Consider the following 21,027-nt stretch of genomic DNA (forward strand, 5'->3'; position numbering starts at 1 on the left):
GCAGCAACTTAAATTATTTGAGTATTACAAGCAAACTTATGCTAATTCATACCAGGCTTATCTCTTTGTTTTACTACAAAGCAGCAAAGGCCTTCAAGTGTTGCTCAAAGAGAAAATGAAGAGCAGAGGCAGGAACAGAACCTAAATTCTGGTTTTTGCCCCAAATCCTGTGGTTTTGGTGTCAGTCCTGTTCCTCACCTCTGCTGCAGTGAAGGTGGAACAGAGAAAGTGCCAACTTGTGGTGCAGAAGTGCTCAACTCTGAGGGACTGCCTTGCACAACACATGAGTGGAGTAAGCAAGCCAACACACAGGAGTTAAAATATCAGTTTTTTTAAAAAATTGTTTTACAAGCAAATGTTTATACAGAGCTTGGTGGAATACAAGCAGACAAAATAAGCAAAACACAAGATCCAAGGGTTTGTTATAGAAATCTGCTGCTAAGACTCAACAGAAGAGCAAGAACTGGAGATATTCACAGCATTGAACTACAGGTCTGTCCCCCCTCCCCCCAGTCCATGTGTGTAACAGGAAGAAGACATCCAGCATCAGCTTTCAAATAGCTAAAATGCCCTCAGGGCTCACAGCCACTTCAGTATCTGCACAATTCTGGGTGCCATGGGGCACAGGGACAACTGCCACCATTGCAGAGTCATCTCTTGCCAACTCTTTGTCACCTACTGTTCCCAAACAAAACATAAAACCACGAGCAGAGAGCTGCACACTATTTCACATCAAGTTAGAAATAAGAGTAGTAGTGTCTAGTAGTTTAGTTTGTCAACTCTTCAGATTTTCATGAGAACTTCCCTCCATGGCCTCCTACTTTGAAAACTTCCACAGGCACTCCTTCCCAAAAGGAAAACAAAGCCTAACCCCAATGGTATTTAACCTCAAATACAGAAATATAAACAGAAAGAGCACATGCCAGGTTTGATATAATTAAACAAATTCAGTTGCCTATGTGTGAGTTAGAGAAGTGAGATTCTGACAGCTGGCCAGATACAGGAAGGAGTTTCCCTTCTCCCTACCTAATGACCTGAAATCAGTTATCCCTGGAAATTCCCAGCACAGACTGCTCAACAGCACAGAGCTTCTGCTAAAAGTCCATTAAATTCCCTCCTCTTTCCATTTCCCTGGATTAGACATGGATGTTCTTTTGATCTGTGAAGGCAGACTCAATCCTTGTTATTTCAGTCTCCATTCTGGCATGGGAGCTTTGTCCTGGAGTCAGGAGAACAAACCAGCTGCAACTGTCTAATGACTCAAATCACTGGTGTGCAGAGATGAGGACTCAGGAGAGCAAAGCTCTAACTCTAGGAAAGACCATCAGGGAGGAGATCACAGCACAGTCCTTGTCCAAAGCTTCACACTTATTGTGGATCCAGCACAGGGATTCCATGATGAAGCACCAGAACAAAGCAGAATACAGACAAAGCATTTCCTCAGCAGTGGGTTTTCAACAGAGCAAAATCATCTGAATGCTCAAAAACACCAGGATCCCCAGAGCAGAAAGCAGAAATGTGCAATTCAAAACCACACAGACGTGAATCTTACTTTCAAAGGGCTTTATATTACAAAAAAACATAAGTCACAATGAATGTGTAAAATCCATTCAATGAGGCTTGTTTCCAGTCTGCTAGGAAAGCTACTTTTCTCTTCTTTATTCCCAGCCTACTGCTGAAAACGTGATTGCCAAAACAATGACACCTCGAGCTAGATTTTTTAAAATCAAACTTGTTCTGCCAGATCCAGCACTCTGAACTTGTCCAGGTTGTAGAAACAAGCCTTCACCACTCTGCCTCCAAAATACCTTCCATTCAGATCCACAACAGCTGGAATTGAAATGAAGAGCAGATCAGCAAGCAGCAATTCAAGAAAATAAACATCTCTTTAACTCAACAACATGATCAGTGAGACTGTTTAATCTCTCTGCAGAAGTTCACAGGACACAATTTAGGATCCTACCTTTGATGGCAGATTCAACCCGTTCAAACTCTAAAAATATTCTTACAGCTTCATCATCAGGGGCACCAGGGATCTGGAAGAAAACAAAAACCCCAAGCCACAAGTAATTAGAACAGTAGCCAGAACATTGCTTTCAATTGCTGCTCTTCACAAAGGCAATGAAAGAACGAAATAAGAAGATTCCAAAAACACAATACTCAAGTGATTTTTGCACAGTTGCTATTATTAGATGTTTGTATCTTACAGATACAGAAAATCCAGAGTGCCAACACAGTAAAGGATCCTGAGAGATCTATGTATGACACTCTTAGGCAGTAACACTCCAGTTGTGAGGAATGAGTGCCCAGTTTACTTTCAGAGCAGCCAAAAAGAAAGACAGATTGTCTCTTACCTCAAAGATGACACATTTCCCAACCTTGCCATATTTCTCACATTCCTCCTTAGTTTCAACTTCAAGGTCTTCATCGACCTCCCCAGCACCAACCATGTTCTGAAAGTCAAAGAATAAAATCAACTCACTGGATGAAGTCTGTGCAAATGATTGTGTAGACAAATCACAGATGCTCTGTGAACTGTGACCACAAATACTTTAAAAGTTTAAGAGCTACAGGAGGAGACATTTCCCTGTCCCTAAGACAAGGGAACTGCACAATTTAAAGCAGTGTTGATTTAAAGTTACAGTTTGCACCCCAGGAAATCACAGAATTCCTCCAGAACACAGAACACCACGTGGATGCAGGCCAGAACCATGTGAATTGTGCAGTTTTGTATCAGGAACAGAGGTTTAAACATTACAACACCAAGACACATTCCCATACTCCCAACTCACCCTCAGTAAGACCACTTTAGTTGGGCATTTCAGTATCTCAGTCAAGGGGTTGGAATCTGCCTTCTTGCCTGTTTCTGTTTGAAGACAGAACAGTGAATCATGAATTTAAGATTAAAGCTCAATTAGGGACTTTTATCAGAATATCATTGATTAAACACTGGAATAAAAGCCACAAAATGTAATTTCTTATTAGTGAGGAACAGTTATTCATAACTTGTATGTACCTGAAATGACAGAAAGCAGAAAAATCAATTCTAAAGGTGTGAATTAAGCAGTAACACTGACAATGTACTATTTCTTTGAGAGAAATAATTCCAAAGTTCAGAATTGTATCATAAGAACTACAAGGCTAAAATTATTCTGACTTTCACCACTTGTGCTCAGAAGCCTGGATGTTGTCTCAAGACCAGACAAGAACAGGGAAAATGAGAGCAATATCAACAGGATATGACAGGACAAAAGTCATCAGAGCAAAGCAGGATCAGCCCTGGAAGTGAAGAGGCTTCAGCAACACTGAAGGAGGACAACTGATGGAGGAAGGGGAGGATGAACTACAAAAATGCATACGTGATCCCTTTACAAAAAAAAAAAAACTTCACAAGAACAAATATGAGTCATTTTTCCAACTCCAGTGTTTTCAACAAGGACAGATGGTAAACAGAAAGTCAGGACCTTCACTTCTCACACACTTGGTGCAGGACACAATTACCTTTCTCTGTAGATTCACCAACAATGATCTTGCCACCCCTCTTGCTTGTTTTCTCTACTGACAGTGCTGTGCTGAGCCCCTGTTCATGTTTGCCCAGTCCCTGGCCCTCTCTGAAACCATATTTCTGCATGATTTTGTGAGCTACTGTCCCCCTGCAAAAAGAAAAGAAACATCAGCTTGTAATGTTTTCTTCCACAAAACATTAACACTGCATTTCTCCTGAGTGCTCAAATATTCTACCTCCTAAAATCTCCTTACATAGAGGCAGAGAGTACAGGAGTTTCTATCAGTTACATGATTTTTTTCTAAGCAAAAGGCTAAAAAGTCTGGCTATGTAATGCTGAAAGATTAGAACACTAAATCACAGAAGAAAGAGCCAATTGTGTGGTCAAAGTAAGGCAGGTTAGGTCAGATTTTTAGCCCTTCCTTCAATGAAGTGAATTAGAGGTAATAACAATGCACAAGGTGGTCCAACAGTACCAAGCTTGGTTATCTTTTTCTGGACAATTAAATAAAACCCCACCAAACCCAAAAACGAGGTCTCTAAGCTGTTTTTAGCTATAGATTCACCTTCACTTTGTTGCCACTGTAGTTAACACAACCATCACATATGAGGCAGGAGAGTAAATGGGCAGATTTGCAGCCACAGCTGCTACATTCATGCAAATACACTCTGAATGTTTGAACAAAGCACAGCTGAAATTATTTGAAATATCAAAATAGCACATTTAAGACAAAGCTGGAAAAGAACTAACATGCCACTTATGTTTTCAAGTACACTCCATTGTTTGGCTTGTACAGGCCATAAACACTTTGTGCTGGAGTGTGGCTTAAAAGCACATCCTTGAATGCAACCACCTCAGATCAGCTTCCCCCAACCCTGCCCATCCACTTTTTTTCCTGTATCCTGCCAATTTGGACTCTATGAACTCAGACTAACTACATATATGCAATGGGTTGTGCTCTTCTCTCCTGACAAACTATTTCAGCTCTTGGTTTCAATGCCTTTTCCCACAGAACATGCAGGAATCACTCATTTATTTACCCCATGTTGGCAAGGAAGGAGTTGCTGGGTCCAGTGGGGGAACGAGGTCTCTCTGGCTCATCATACACTGGAGGAGGAATTGCTGCTTTGGAAGAAGGTGCCCGAGGTCTTGACTCCTCCTCATATGGGAATGATGCTACAGCTGGAAAAAACAGAGACATTTGGGTTTTTTTCAATAAAATCCTAACAAAATGTGAAAAGGTCTTCCACATAAATCCAAATCAGAAGAATGTTTCCTTAGCACACACTGTTTTAACACTCCCTCACCTATCTCCCTCGAAAACATCTGAGTTATTCTGGCTTTTCCTCATTGGATGTAGATTTCCACAGCTCTATAATGCATTTATTATCCTCTTATTAAATGAGAAGAGGAACATTAAGAGACCACCTGCACTACAAAGAGTTTATCTGGAGGACAAACTCCCATTCATCAGGAACAGAGCATTGACAAAAATGGATCAATGCACACAACTCAAGGCCCAAGGACTGTAATAAAAATACACTGCACATCTGCAGAGAAGAGAAACCAGTCTATTAAAAAGAATGAATGCAACTCATCTCACTGGGAATTTCTGAACTGCAGCTCTTCCTGGGGATGGAAATGGACCTGGATATCTCAATCATACTGGCTGGATTATTAAATCAGCTTCCACTGACAAGTCAAACAACAAAATGAAAAAAAAGCCTACTAGAACACTAGAAAATATAACTTCTTAACGGATTTATGGACTTTTACCAGACTGACGTAATTTTAGAATATTTTTTTGTACACCAGCTCTTGTATCTTATCAAATAGAAGGTCAGACATGAAGTTTGAGGATATAATATGAGGAAAAATAATGCCAATTTAAACAGCAGATGGACTGGACTATGGGACTTTAGCTACACCAGTATTTTCTTGTTTTCTTCCAGCCTGGATATGGGCATCAAGCAAGAAACCATGCAAAGGTTTCTTTGTGGGACCATATCACATTTTAAAAGCTCTCCCCTTATGGATATCTCTACTATTTCCAGCTTATATTTACTTTTCCTTGACACTGATCAATTGCTCTTAATTAATTACTCTACACAATGCCTTTCTGTTTTGAAGGTTTACATAAAGTCAAAAGCTTTCACTGTATCACTCACTTAAGCTTTGAGGTATTTTTTACGTTTTAATCTTCTCATAAATACAATGAGGACTCCCAAAGAAAAGTTTGTGTGCACAAGATTTCTTCTTATTATTTTCTTAAGTGGACAACATACTGGTAATTATTTTAAATCCTAAAATTTACAACAGTTAGACATGAAAACAGAAAGGGAATGGTTTTGTTCCTACAGCAGGATGATGCCATCTCGTGGACAACTGATATCCTCACACCACCACTGCACACAAATCTCTTTAGCTAAACTGCATCCCTGAAAAACTTGCAAAGTTCTGTCTCTAGTGCATAATTGCTTCAGAAAAGATATTCACTTAAGTACCTCCTCAAGTAAAGAGCAATGGAAAAAAAAAATAAAAATCTTTCTCCACACTGTGAAGGTTTCTAGTCTAGACAAAGAAACCTGCCTGTGACACTTCTTTCATATCAAAAGCAAATAGCATCTGATAGTAGGCTGGAAGAACCCAGTTTGCCAAGCCACTTGTCCAGCAATGCAGAAAGATTTCTTCAGAACAGAGATGTGAAGCAGGGCAGCATCACAGGTCCCCCACAGCTTCTCCCCACTAACAAAGAAGTTGTTCATGTCCTGCTGCTACAGACTCCAACGGGAAAAGCTGGAGGACTTAACTAAATAAAAAGTTGAGTAAGAAATTAACACTGCTGGGTTTAGAGAAGAGGATTTTGGAGTACTCACGTTCTTTGTCCTTCTCAACCAGAGATGTGGGTGGTGCAATGGCAGCTCCTCCCATACCTATGAGCAAAATGGAACACAACACATTTGGAGGGTATCACAACAAACCTGAGTTATTTACTGTAACTTTGTTGCTCAAAGAGAATAAAGACTAATTTTGTTTATGCAAAAATGTATTTCTGATCCACATCACTTAACAAGCTCTAAGGGCACTGATTAAACACATGCAGGAATGAAAAGCTGCAATAGTGAAAAACTCAGTGATTCTCAGAGCTTGATTTTATGTTATGTCTCACCCCTCCCCTGGAACCTACACCATACAGGAACTTACAACAGGTATCTGCAAACTAAGGTTGAACAGAGGTAGTTTCACAAGCAATTTGGCTGCCTCCAGGGAAAAACACCAGGCTTTTCCATTGTATTATGTTATAATAAAATGCCAGATTTACTCTAAAGGCTCAGAATTAACAGCGTACTCATGAGAGGAAAGAGAAACCTAGAAATGAAAATAGGACTGTGAATTCCCCTTCCTCTTTTTCTCCTCTTTCCACACCAAAACCATCAGCAGCTCCCTTACTTCTTTTCCTTCTCTCCCTTTCATAATCTTCATCTTCATCAGAATCTGGATCTGGTCGCCTCGAGAACCCGCTGGCTTCGTGTCTGTCCTTACGCCTTCTAGGAGACACAGCAAGTTAGGATGAGAAACCATGGCAGTCAACTCTTGGCTTTAATTTGTGATCCCACCCCTGCAGGATGAATTATTCTGCTCCATCCAACTGGCATTTAACATGTTTCCCATGAAAGTGCAAGTTAACACTTTGGTTCTTTGCTTTTACCCTCACGGGGCATTTTTGGTAAAACAGAAGGTGGATCTAAACCAAGATCATTTTCCACTTGCAAGTCAGCCAAGAAGAAAGCATGAAAAGGAGGAAGCACCTGAAGAAATCCTGTACACACCACCAGACCAGAGGGACTGAATGACTACAGTGGAATAGGTGTTGGATGGAACAGAGAGCAAGGTAACAGACATTATTTAATCAATCACCCTGCTTTGCACAGAATCCCTTTTACATTTCCCATCACAAGCTATACAGAGTAATATCATTTACCCACTAAAAAGATAGCCTCATGCTTAAACATCAAATTGTTGAGAAGCTTGCTTGGCAATTAAAATAAGATTCAGAAAAAAATTCTAATGTGAAGTAAGGAATGCTTCAAGATTTGTTTACACTTCTGCTGTTATCTGATGTGATGAAGAAATTACTCATTTTAACACAACAAAAAGGAAAAGCACTTTATCTCAAAAGTTCAGAGCATCACCTGGTGCACAAATCAGATCTTTTTCCTAGCACAGCCACCAAAACTGTGCTAAAAGATGATAAAAACAGCTCTTCTGTGGAACCACTTTCTAAATCTCCACACTGTGAAATCAGAACAAATGCACAGCCTGTATCCCAAAGCACACATCTGATGCAGGTTTGGCTGAGATTGTTTCCCCAGTTTGAAATCAGAATTTATTGTGCAATTTTCACCTCTTTTCTTTAATGTTTAGATGTAAAAAGACTCTTGGCCCAACACACAAATACAACCAAAGAGCAGTCAATGCTACAGCTGTGGGAATGACATCCCAGATTCCTGAGGTCTTGCATGCCAGCAGGGCAGAGCCTCAGGCACTGAGGTTTCTTTTATGAGAAGACCTAATGACTAGAGATATTAATTTCCACAATCTAAACAGGGCAGCAGAACTGCAATTCCAGATTTCAGATGATTCATACTGTGATAAATATGGTTGATTCACTTCACTTGAAATGAGCAAATGTAATCTTCTGCCTGGCTGGCAGACATTTTACTGCTTATAATAATCAGATACTGAATCTGCATTCAACTTCCTTAATGGGATTACAGAGATTTCTTATTTCAGGGAAAGGGCATTAAAAATAAAATAGTATTTTCTTTAGTCCAGAGACAATAGATTAATAAACACATAATTAACTTACTCAATAATTAAATTACTGATTGCAGAGGATTTAAAAAGGAAATGCAACTATGCCTCTCAGAGGCTGTGCCAGCTACATTTAAAACTTTATTTAGGATCAGTCTGTAGTTTTTAGAAGCAGAAAAGATGGTTCATCACTGAGAGTAGAAAAGGTTTCTCTGTAGTCAGGTGGCACTGACATCAAATCCTCTGAAACACCTGCAACGTCAAAGTCTGATAACAATCATGAAGTACCCAAATATTGTTGTTATTAGTGAAACAAAGTAAATACAGAATAATTTTGACAAGGATCTTTCAGCTAAAGAGGCTGCAAAGCTGATAATTCTTATTGTTTTTGCACTCTTAGGTGATTTTTACCAAGAGCATTAGAACATATTAAGTAAAACACTGCACTTGCTTCTACAAGCACACAGTATCCACAAAACCTCTAAGAACTTCCATGAAAACAGAGATAAAATTAAACAAACTGACATGTCTATTCTTTAGATAAGAGTCAATGTGTCAGTTATTTAAACAAAAGCCTTACTTTTCTCTCTCCTCAATCTCCTTTTGCCTCTCCAGCTCCCGCTGCCGCTGCCTCTCCTCTCTCTGACGTTTCACCACCTTTTCATAGTCATTTGGGAACATGGGATCATACTCATCTGCCAGGGGAATCAGCACATCTCCTGCAGAAAAACCACTAGGGACAGGATCCTGAAAAAGAAATAATTTATTTTAGCTGAGATCTGAAAACAATACCCAGTTGGAAAGTAAAAATTTAACACTTCAGATTCCTGATTTCTGTAATGTCAGGAAATATCCTGGCTGGTGCCAGAAGAAACTTAGCTTTATTTAAAACTAATATTTAATCTAGTCTCTCATTACATCAAATTTTTCCAATGAAGAAAGAACCATCCCCTCCCCTTGCAAAATGCAAAGCAGCAGCAAATCAGCATGGACAGGAATTTGTCAAACCCCATGAATGCATTATTGGAAGCTTTATGGCATCTTGCTGCTGCAACCATCTGCCAGGGTCCTCCCACACAATCTCATCAGGCTTTTTATCAGCTGCTATTGATATAATACCAACAGAGGCACACAGACTGTTCTCCTCTAATCTGAAAGAACCATTTCAGAACTTTTTCTTTGAAAAAGCTGCAGGGAGAGAGTTTCTCATGATTCCTTACCATGAAACATCCATTTAAAAGGTTAGGTGGCTCTTCTTTTATTTTTCATTGATTGTTATACAGGTCCAGTTCCAACACTGAGGCAATCACAATTATAGTCACTATTTAGCTGCCCAAATTGCTGTCTTGCCAAGTAATTTGAAGCTGTCCAGGATTCTAAGAACACTATTTTATAACTGCACATTAACCGTGGTAATTCCATGCTGTACCACATGGAAGTCTAAAATTGAAATATTAATTAAAGAACTCTCAGCAGAGGAAGACATTCTCAGAAAGTAATCACTTTTTTGACCACTAGGAAACATTCAACTTCCACAACATTTGTTAACAGCTGCACTTGTAGCTGCTCTGCTCTTACCTTTAGCCCAGCTGCTACATGAGGGGGTGTGTCCACAATCTGTCTCTCATCAGAGGAGCTGCCTCTTTTCAGGTCAATCACTGGAGCAAGGACTGTGGTTTGTTTTGTTCTCTGACTCTGCAAAAATCACCAAAACATACAATGTCTAAAAATGATACAGCAGTTTTCTAAAGATCAACTTACTTGATTCTACTTTGCAGTGGTAGGTGAATAATCTCAGGTTTTGACTGGGACGAGAAACATGCATTAAAAATTCATCCAATCAATTCAAGTGAGTTTGACCTGAGTTAGTTTCTAAGAACCTCAGATTTATTCCAAAGATCTACTGTTCTTCCCATTTATCACCAGATAAAATATTTTAATCTCTTATGAACTGTTGAGTTTTCTAATCCTATCCTATCCTTCTGTTAGGCTAAGGATACACTACACATCAATTATATGGACAAAGAATATAACTAATACAGCATTCAGCACCAATTATCAACTAAATCCTGGCCCAAATTCCAGCAGCACAAATCAGGAGTAACTCCAGTGAAAAAAATATGCTGTAGCTACTTAAGTATCTGGCATCAGTGCCACTGCTTCTTGTTCTAGTTACAGAACCTACACAGCCCAAAGAGCACCTGTGTCCTGCCTGAACCAAAATATCAATACTGCTCAAAGAAAAAGGGTGAAAGAAGCAGCAATAAAAAGAGAAAATGGCTCTGTCACAGTCTAATAAGAATCAGCTTGCACTCCTCCCTTTCATCTACTCTGGAAATACTTACTGTAAAAATTTCTAATACATAATGATTTGCAGGTTAGCACCAAGAGCCCTTTAAATAACAGCCATAAAATGATGTAAACATGTGAATAATCAATCACAGTGCGACTTCTACTTATATTTTAAAAATATTTATAAAGCTGAATCTTATTATCTTTAAAGCTAAATTTGAAGATCAGCTTTTGGCTCTGCTGGTTAAAAGCTCAGAGGTTTGCAGCACATATATCAGTGCTTTCTTCAGTTTTAATTTTGCAACACTCCCTCTAACAGACATCAAGAAAAACGCATTTTCCCTTTTTCCCCTTCAGCTTTGCCAGGCTCTTTGCTACAAACTTACTGACAAATGGCAGCAAGATTACCCCAAATCAGTATTCTGAGGCCACAAACACAATGCACTGAACATGAAGGAAGTCTGAAAAACAGAAAGCAAAACCACAAAGGGACTGTACCTTTGCTTGTGTGAGAGCTGCTTTCTTCACCTGCAACTGAGACTGCAGCAATTTGAAATTCTTGGACCAGCCTTCTGTTTTGGAATCACTGGTCTCAACCCCCAAGTCATCGTAAAGTGACATTTTCTCTTCAATTTAAAACTGAAAGGCAAAAGCAAAAAAACACCTCCAGGTCAAACCACAAAACTATTTCCAGGTTATTTGCTAATAGTTTGCATATACAGGTATACAACCTCTTATTTCACTTTTCCTAGAGCCAGAGAAAACTGACCTTTTACCTGTGGTAAATACACATAGCTAGAGCACAGCTGTACAAATGTAACAGTTTGAAAGGCAATGAAAACTGGTCAAGAATTAATTTAATCCTGCACTGGAATATGAACAATTAGGGCTCAATAGCAAGAAGTTCACTGAAAAAGAGAAAAAGGAGGTTTTGAAGATTATTAAACATCTGGCTTTGGGATGAAACACAGCAGGGGTTATAAAGGCACATCCCCAGGATGGCATGGGAATTCCCACCTGCCACGGAGCAGAAGGATTTTGGCAGCAGGAGTGATGATATCCAGGGGGAGACAGGACACACTGGGGAATCACAGAATCCATCAAGGCAGAAAAGAACTCTGAGATCAGCGAGTCCAACCTGTGACTGATCCCCACATTGTCACCCAGACCAGAGCACTCAGTGCCACAGCCAGCCTTTCCTTGGACGCTCCAGGGATGGGGACTTCACTCCCTGGGCATTCCGTTTCAACATTTAACCACTCTTTCTGAGAAGAAATTCTTCCCAATGTCCAGCCTGAACCTTCCCTGGTGCAGCTTGATGTCATTGTCTATTGTCCTTTCGCTTGTTACCTGTGAGCAGAGCCCGATCCCCACTCGGCTGCCCCCTTTTGTCAGGGAGTTGTGCAGAGCCACAAGGTCCCTCCTGAGCCTCCTTTTCTCCAGGCTGAGCCCCCCCAGCCAATCCTCCTCAGACTTGTGCCCCAGACCCTTCCCCAGCTGTGCTGCCCTTCCCTGAACAACGCATGGATGGATGCACGGATAAAGGCAGGGAGGGCGCTGTCACCCAGGGAAGGGCCAAGGGAGAGAGGCACAGGACTGTCCCCACGATAAAAGGAAGGGTGGGCTGCGACCTCCGTCGCTCTGGGAATAGAGGGGGCGAAACAGGCCCTGACGGCCCCCCCACCTTCCACACAGGCAGGACCCCACCGAGGAGCCGCTGAGCGTGGCACACCCGCCCTGCCCTGCTCTGCCTCCCCACACCCCGCGGGGCCCGGAGCCGCCTCCCCACAGAGCCAGGCCGGGCCCGGAGCCGCCACTCACCCGCCCCAGCGCCGCCGCCGCCATCAGCCGGCGCTGAGCACGCCGGGAATGGCTGCGCCTGCGCAACGCGCCCCGTGCCGCCGCCGCGCCAGCGCCCCCCGGCGGCGGGAGGAGGGAGCGGCGCCGCCGGCGTGTCCGACCCTCACAGGGCAGTACGGAGCAGTCGGGACTGTGAGGGCGGGACAGCGCCGCTACCATTGCCGCCCGTCACAGCCAGCCCAGTACGGACCAGTCGGGACTGTGAGGGCGGGACAGCGCCGCTACCATTGCCGCCCGTCACAGCCAGCCCAGTACGGACCAGTCGGGACTGTGAGGGCGGCACGGTATCGCCGCCGTTCCCACCCTTTACAGCCAGCCCATTACGGACCAGTCGGGACTGGAGAGCAGCACGGCACTGCTGCCAGTGCAGCCCCTCACAGGCAGCCCAGTACGGACCGGTCGGGATTGTTGAGGGCGGTACAGCACCGCCGCCATTCCCACTCCTCACATCCAGCCCAGTACGGACCAGTCGGGACTGGGAGGGCAGCACGGCAGCTCCCGGAGGCTGGCAGGGGCTGCAGGGAGTGCAAAGGATAGTTGCAATGCTGCCGCCGCCTCAGCTGCCCTCGCAGTGGCGGAGAAGCTCCTACCCGCAGAATAAGAACCCCAGGCTACTTCGGGTTATCACTGCGCACGTCGAGTGTAATCTGCGCTCGGAGCTTTTATTTAATCATAGAATCCCCATAGAACCACGGAGAGCGTCCGAAGGAGGCCGCGGGGATGGGGAAGGGTCCGAAGGGGAAGCCCTGAGGGCACTTAGGATGTTCTGCGGGAGGAGGCTGAGGGAGAATCTCACTGGAGCCCTCAGCATCCTCCCGAGAGCAGGGGACAGGCACCGATCTCTGTAGTGACAGTGACAGCAACCGAGGGCAAGGCTGTATTTATACCCTTCACTATTTGGTGATGCAAATGAACAGGTAAGACTGCAAAGCCAAACACAACCTCCAGCCCTGAAGCAGATAAATCTGGCAGCTCAGCCTCAAAATATTACAAGCACTATCTCTGTATTAATCAGAAAGCCTTTATCTCCAGCATTGCTTCCGACTGTGCTACTGTGCAGTTTATTTCCCCGTGGTTAGCTGAAAAAATAAATAAAATAAAGCTACTACTTCCCCTCCTACTTCTGCTGCTTTCTATTAACCCAACCTTTCTAAACTCACTTACAGATATGTCTATTTTCATTATGGCAGTGAAAACTTGTTAAATATAAGAAGAAATTATATTCACTTTATTTATAGAGGATCTTCCAAGCATCTTCCTATGATTTCTTGCTTTAGCAGTGCCTGCAATTTTTAAAGGAAGAATTGATACCATTCACGTATCTATAAACTTGTGGAAGAAAACAAAATCAGCAAGGCACTACTTTTACAACACTCCCACTGAGAAAAGAACTATGTATCTTATGTTAAAGGAAAGAATCAAATAATTAATTGTATCAAAAGGTACTGAGAAAAATCCCTGTGGATTGAAACGTCGCAGAGCAATATCACAGCATGACAGCCTGTGATTAGAATCTGCAAAGGTGGAAAACACAAGAACAACAGGAGATTTCAGTTCCTCCTCAGGACAAGTCATAGCAGGGAGGATAAAGGTTGAGTTATCAGACCTGTAAATAACTATCCATTTAAAGCCATGAATCAGATAATTCACAGGGAGAGAAGCCTGGTTAAGTTTGGAAAATGCATTAGACATGGATCAAAAATGATCCATCACTGTTTGTAATAATAGCCACAATGTATTTGTACACACCCATTTAGGAGCAAAGGAGCCAAGCAAATCCTCTTCATTAAATTCAGGGAGGCTGCAGGCAGATAAAGAAACTTCACCCTGCTGCTAAGGTCCCAGACAGACTGGAAATGGAGGAGAAATATGTGAGGTCATCCCCAGCACTACACATCTTGAAGGTGGGTGAGTTGTGGCTGAAGTCTCCTTTTCAGCTACATCTGCAGAGGTGGGGGAGCACTGGCCAGCTCTGTGCCTCTTACAGACCCTCACAGGTGTTGAAATCTGATTTTCCAGCTATTTTTATCTTTTCCATTTGTATTTTAAACCTTTCCATGTTGGTGCTTTTTCTCTTGAATCCCAGACACAACTGCTGTGTCACCTCTGTACCTGCCTTTCTAATCTCATGTGGCTCTGTCTTTACATTTTCTTACAGCTCTTTTCTCCCAGCTTCACAATTTTCTCATAATTTTGAGATGAGTTTGATGCAGCTGGGGGAGAGGAGAGGAGAGGAGAGGAGAGGAGAGGAGAGGAGAGGAGAGGAGAGGAGAGGAGAGGAGAGGAGAGGAGAGGAGAGGAGAGGAGAGGAGAGGAGAGGAGAGGAGAGGAGAGGAGAGGAGAGGAGAGGAGAGGAGAGGAGAGGAGAGGAGAGGAGAGGAGAGGAGAGGAGAGGAGAGGAGAGGAGAGGAGAGGAGAGGAGAGGAGAGGAGAGGAGAGGAGAGGAGAGGAGAGGAGAGGAGAGGAGAGGAGAGGAGAGGAGAGGAGAGATGGGATTAACCACAGGGAGGTCCAAAAAGCTGTGAATAAACTGATTTTCCCACTGTGAGAAGAGCCACCAGCCTTGATTGGAACCCCTCATTGTACCAACAGGACACCTGGAAAAGGTGAACAGCCAAGGTGGTAAAATCAGCTGCAAATCCAATTTTTTCAGAGTAATCAGCCAAAAGCTGGAAGCAAGAAGTTGCAGAAAGATGGTGTGGCACTGGCTGGGTGATGAGATGGCAGATGGGACCCAGTGTTAATGAATGCAAAGCAATGCACACAAGAGAAAATAGCACTAACAAAACACACACAGCAGCAGCTCTAAATCAGCTGCTTCCATTAAGGAAAGAGATGCTGCATTCATTGTGGATAATTTTCCAGAAATGCCTGCTTAGTGAAGGAAGGAAGCAGGAAAGCAAACAGGCTGCTGGGAAGCATTAAAATCTTAAAAAAGGAGAAAGTATCCTCATAAATCCAGCACGCAGATGCACGTTTGAGTGGCCACCTGCATTCCTGGGTATCTCATCCTCTCCAAGAAGCAGCAGTGATATTAAAAAACCCTAATATAAACCTAATAACTTAACCTAAAACCAACCAGATGTGCTGGGTGAAGAGAGGCAGCTGAAGGGGACCCTGGAAGCAACAAACATCCAAAGTGCTCTAGAAAAAGGTAAATAGGGAGTTCTCATTTTTCTCCCTGATGGTGATCTCTAAAGCACTGCTGGGGGAAGGGGAAAAAGCAGCCTAAAAATGTCTCATTTTTGTCTCATTTCCCTAAAGCATTGATTGCAGTTTTTGTTGGATGTGGATGATTTGTTTTATATTACAGATCTCCTCTGAGGTTGAGGGCTGCTAATATGCTAGAATGGCATTAGAGGGCAGTGCATGGCAGCCTAGCTGGAGTTTTTTGGGGTGGCTGTGAGAATGCATCCTTCAGAACCTCTGAGGATCAGGACAACAGAGCAGCTCCCACTCACACAGTGGGAAATGGTGGGGATCAACATGTGACATTAAAGCAAAACGTGAGGGATGCTCAAAAGGCAGTTAAATCCCATTAAATGGTTGTTTCCAGCCAATAGTGGAGATACCAAGCAGAGAACCAACCCTGCTACATACCACATTTTGTGGTCACCCTGGCAGAACCTCCAAACCTTTCTGGATTTGATTTTTTCTTTTTTCCCCCCTAGAAAATGCTAGCTGTTATCCTCCTGATGATCTTCAGCTTTGCACACAGGGCAAAAATGAAATATGAAGAGGAAAGTCCCAGTGGAAAACTTGTCCTGGCTTGGGAAGATCAGCTTAGGTTTGCTGCCTTAAAAGAAAAAAAGAAACCCAACTTCAAGGAGTAGCAACCTGAAGGAATTGAAAATGGTTGGAAAGGCATTTGAAATATTCTTTCTTCTGCTAAGGGAATAGCTGAAAATATGACTGTGAAAGCAGTTAAGGAAACAGTGCATATTGCCATATTTAGAATAACCTAAACCCCCCAAAAAATGTGGGGGTTTTTCCCCTATTTTTTACTTGCTTCACATTTTCACCTAGTTTCATACTTTGGCTGAGTTCCATAACTAAAATGAGTAAGAAATGTCTCAGAACAGAAACATTTCATCACAGATGAAGTTTCCAACACACATACTTCAATATTTTTGATAACAACTGAAGAAAACTCCATTGCTTTTGACACTGCACAGGGAATGTTTTTGTTTGGTCGGCCATGACAAAAAAAAATGCTATAAATGAGGAAATGACCATTTTGTCCTACCACCACTGTCTCAATCTTGTTTGAAGAAGTGAGAGAACATCAAAAATGTAACAGTGAAAATATTACACATGACTAGATTCAGTACAGATGGGATATCTGCCATCTCTGGGGGAAAAAAAAGGGTTGTGCTGCTAGAGAGGATTTGGATAAGAAATGATTCAGAACTCCCCTGTGTTAGCCACCCAGTGGATCTCTGTGCCAAAAGTGCAGGTTTCTTACATGCTGAAAATCCCTGAGAAACTGGAGGGATTTCAGGAGGTTTGTCTTTTTGGAATTCTAGAAGATCCTGAATTGAAATGGACCTACACAGATCTGGATTAAGAACCTTGGCTGGGAGTTGGACTCAGTCATCCCTTTGTCTCTTCCAGCTTAAAATGTTCAGATTCTGTGATTTTATGAAAATGAGGAGGATGGGGGGAGTTAAACTTCTCTTGCATTGGTCACCAGTTTCAAATCTAAAAACAGAGAGATACTGGAAGCCAAGGCAAACAGGGAGGGCGAGTGGAAGTAGAGAAGAAAATGAACTTTACAAACATCTGAATGAAAGCTCTATCCTAATTTACTGGTAGCCTTTTTGGACTGAAATAAAATTCTGGATATGAGATTAAATTCTAAGAACTGTGGGTTGATACTGAGCAGAGCAACATTGCCCTGGAAATGCCTTTGCTCTGATGAATCACAGACAGGTGAAGTTACCCTTCTGCTTGCTCAAGATTTATAGCAAGTTCTCATGAGCCACTGTTTTCAGCCCAAAACAGCTGAGTCCAAGAACTTGAAGTTCAAAGAGAATTCTCTAACATCCTGTCACGGTGGCTGTCACGACATTCATGACATAAACAGAACTATGTGGCATTAAAGGCACATTGATGAGCATGGGGATGCTCATGGGTAGTAACAGGTTGCCCAGAGTTGTGAAGTCTCCATCCTTGGAGGTTTGCAAGCCCCAGGTGGATAAATCCAGGTGGGATCTCGTTACCAGCCTTGTTTCCAATCTGAACTCTTTGATGAGTCTGTGATTATTTCTATGGCTTTGTTACTTGCTGTACTTCTCCAAAGAGATGAAGGAGAAGGTTTAGCATCCAGACTTGCTCTGGACTTACTCTCCAAGTGCTCTCACCACTGAGAAAACATCAAAAGGAGTTCTCCTCCTCCATTAGAGATCTCCAGCTTTTAGACAGAAATTCACCTTATTTACCATGCAGAATTTTGTGCTGGGACATGGTCTCATCAGTCTTTTAGTGTAGATTTCTTTCCATGTGGATCATGTGCAGTATCCTGGGCCCTGAAGTATGTCCAGTGGCATTGATATTCCAGATGAAGTCTGGAAACTAAGATGTTCAGAATCTGTTGAATGAAGAAATGCTGTTTAGGGTAGTCCTTTAGGACTACCAACATGCCAACTCTTCCAAATTGCTTCTGCCACAGGGGTGTATGATGCCAACAGAGACAGGAAAACTGGAACATCCTCATCCCCAACCAGTCTGGTCTAAGGGATATGACTCTGATTTAGGATTTTGAGCTTCCTTAAGCCCCAAGCAGCTTTTTCAAGCTGTTTAGAAGTTACACTTTCCATCTCACAAGAGGACCATATATATGGATATATAAACTCAGGGATGTTGTCTTACACAATTATAATATAATTAATCTCATCCAGTTTTAGCTTTCTAAAACTAAGGTGCCAAATATGTTTTCAAGCATGGGCTATGGCCTGGTGGTCAATCATCTCTGGAGCATAATCCTTAGAACTGCACTTTCCTAATTTACTGGGACACTTTCCATATTCTACTTTATATCCTAGGACTTATTTTTTGTCATAGTTTAATTTTATGAAAATAGATAATTGTTTGCCATACAGTTTTTGATAACTCTACGATTCACAAGATGCTATTTGAGTAAGAAACAGAGCCGTGTGTTTATTCTGAATGTATATCTCATTCAAGACAGAAAAACTTGTATATGTTGCAAAACAAGTAATGACTGGAAGTTAAAACAAGATTAGGAACAAAGGCTGATTATTCTGCATTTTTCTGGGCAGGATTTCTTGCCTCTTCCTTCAGAAATACTATCCTGATTATTGAAAAATGCCTGACAGGTAATGTAGCCCAGCCTGTCAACTCTTGTATTTCTTAAAAAAAATTTTAAAAAGCAACATAGTCAGAGATAGAGTCCTCTAAAGTCCCTGATGATCTGATCCCACCATGGATCAGATGATTATATCATGGAAGGCAAATGACAGAGATTGAACACTGAGCTTTCATCTTTTCCACCCTGACGATGTTCACCATGTGCCTTGTTTTTCCTTCTCCGCTCATTCCAATGCCTTAGCTATAAATGAGCAATGGCATTGAGCCATTGTCCATCTCTTTGTTCCTGGAAAACAAGGAAGGCATAAAAAAACCCCCACCTCAAACCTACTCTTCAGGTAAACAGCATTATCTTCACCATCAGACCCGACCACATGTGCGTAAAAGGATGTGTTATCAAAAATATCTGTAATGGTGACCTTAAAAAGTACAAGCAGTGCTAATGAATTTCTTGTTATTTTAGAAAGGGACTTTCTTCTCTGTTGGCACAGAGAGCTTCCTGAAGCAAAAACAATGAAGCTTTTCTCTCTTTCTTTTTAAATGTAAGGTAGAAACATTTTGACTAAACTTCTGCTCTGTTGTTTTCTAGTTATTCAGAATTAGGAGGAGATGTTTTCAATAATCCTTCAGCCCAGAGAAGAGAAGGGTCTGGGGAGAACTTCAGACATTTTCCAGTACCAAAGCAGTCTCCAAGAGAGCTGGAAAGGGACTTTGTATGAGAACATGGAGAGACAAGAGGGGATTCTTTAAACTGACAGAGGACAGGGTTAGATTGGATATCAGGAGGAAATTCATTACTCTGTGTGTAGTGAGCCCTGGCACAGGTTGCCCAGAGAAACTGTGGCTGCCCCATCCCTGGAAATGTTGAAGGCCAAGTTGGACAGGGCTTGGAGCAAGCTGGGATAGTGGAAGGTATCCCCATGGCAGAGAGTGGAACAAGATGATCTTTAAGGTCCCTTCCAACCCAAATCATTCTGTGATTCTAAGACAGAGTCCTGTCTTAATTCGAAGACTGCGGTGGCATCAAGCAGGAAAACATAGAGACATCTCTGCAGTTAGCATGAAGGTTTATATCAAAAATTTCTTATAATCAAGAGTTTACAGGTGTTGGGCAAGAGGAAAGGCAAGGAAATGATTTCCCCAATCCACATTTGGAGTTTGTGGAGGAGCCAAAATTAGACTAGCAAATAAGGTGCTCTTGGCTGTCTCCTCGGGGCTCCTTCTGAGGCTTGTTGCCTTTGGCAGCAGGTCCTTCTCATGAAGCTCTCCCTCTCTTAACTCCTCTGGTTTTCCATGTATGAGAAATTCCCATTTGTTGGTTATGATTTCTCATTTCAAAGCTTCACACTGGAGCTGGATGTTGCCAGAAAGGAGCATTCCAAGGGCAGAGCCAGGCTGTGACACCATGGGGAGCTCACAGCAATGCCTGTCACAATCAGTGAGTGCCAGCAGCTCTGCTCAGACAATGTCACTTTTTGGGGAGTGTGAGAAGCTGAGGTTTGGCTGTGCATGGACATTTGAGATGCCACAGCAACCAGGATGCAAACCCCTTGCATTAAGATGGATGCAGTTACAGTCTTTGTGCAAATATTTAATTTTTGAATTTTCTTGATCCCACTAAAGAGAGATGACACAGATGTAATCATCTTGGTGAATACTGAACAGCCAAGCAGGTAGATACTGTAATTCTATTATGATTTAATTTTTTCATATTAACTTTCATCTATTCTTTTATAGTCTAAGTGCACATATCAGGCAGAACATCTGGAGTACTTTCCACTTTAACTTTAAATGACCTGACAAAAACACTCCAAATTGAGGAGGCTCAGTGTCTGGCTTTTATTAGTCACATCACATATTTCAGGTTTTCCACTTGCTCACCATGAAAACGGCTAATGAGATGTTTTTTTGAGTGCTACTCTTTGTATCATGCAGGTGACAGATATAATGAAGATGGTCATGAGGGCATCTGAGCAAGGGGCAGTCTGGCTGGTAGGAAGTAAATCAGTCCTGGAAATTGTCCTCTCTTTATCCCTTCAACACAAGTGACATCAGCCTCTGTGTGACATGGGGACATGTGAAATTCTTTACCCCAAATATTCTCACTTTCAGAGACTTATTTAATGATTCCCTATATTATAAAAGTAAGTTGCAAGTCTCAAGATGAGGCAATGTTGATCTCTGGGAACTAGAAATAAAGAAATTTAGGAGTTGGAACTGTCCA

The 21,027-nt window shown here is 42.2% G+C and overlaps 1 protein-coding gene across 2 annotated transcripts; it reads right to left on the minus strand.

The window, feature by feature from the left end:
• Nucleotides 1-308: 308 nt before the first annotated feature.
• RBM17 (RNA binding motif protein 17) lies at nt 309-12,555 on the minus strand. Of its 2 annotated transcripts, none has more exons than XM_079304195.1 (12): nt 12,435-12,555; nt 11,112-11,252; nt 9,900-10,016; nt 8,902-9,068; nt 6,957-7,051; nt 6,383-6,439; nt 4,547-4,688; nt 3,502-3,653; nt 2,793-2,866; nt 2,355-2,453; nt 1,964-2,036; nt 309-1,830 (listed from the first exon to the last, which is right to left on the minus strand). In XM_079304195.1, the coding sequence occupies exons 2-12, from the start codon at nt 11,232-11,234 to the stop codon at nt 1,727-1,729; spliced, it is 1,203 nt and encodes a 400-aa protein (XP_079160321.1). In that variant the 5' UTR covers nt 11,235-11,252; nt 12,435-12,555; the 3' UTR covers nt 309-1,726. The 2 variants fall into 2 exon arrangements, with proteins under 2 accessions (XP_079160321.1, XP_079160320.1); XM_079304194.1 differs by having other exon boundaries at nt 6,957-7,054.
• Nucleotides 12,556-21,027: the final 8,472 nt, after the last annotated feature.

This window comes from Erithacus rubecula (genome assembly GCF_903797595.1).
Source record: "Erithacus rubecula genome assembly, chromosome: 4".
NCBI lineage: Eukaryota > Metazoa > Chordata > Aves > Passeriformes > Muscicapidae > Erithacus > Erithacus rubecula.

Coding starts and splice junctions, on each gene's coding strand:
- RBM17 (XM_079304194.1), bottom strand. CDS start 11,234: ATGTCACTTTACGATGACTTGGGGGTTGAGACCAGTGATTCCAAAACA. Junction 2,454..2,792: donor CTAAAGTGGTCTTACTGAGG/GTGAGTTGGGAG, acceptor TTTGACTTTCAG/AACATGGTTGGTGCTGGGGA. Junction 2,037..2,354: donor GGAAATGTGTCATCTTTGAG/GTAAGAGACAAT, acceptor GTTTTCTTCCAG/ATCCCTGGTGCCCCTGATGA.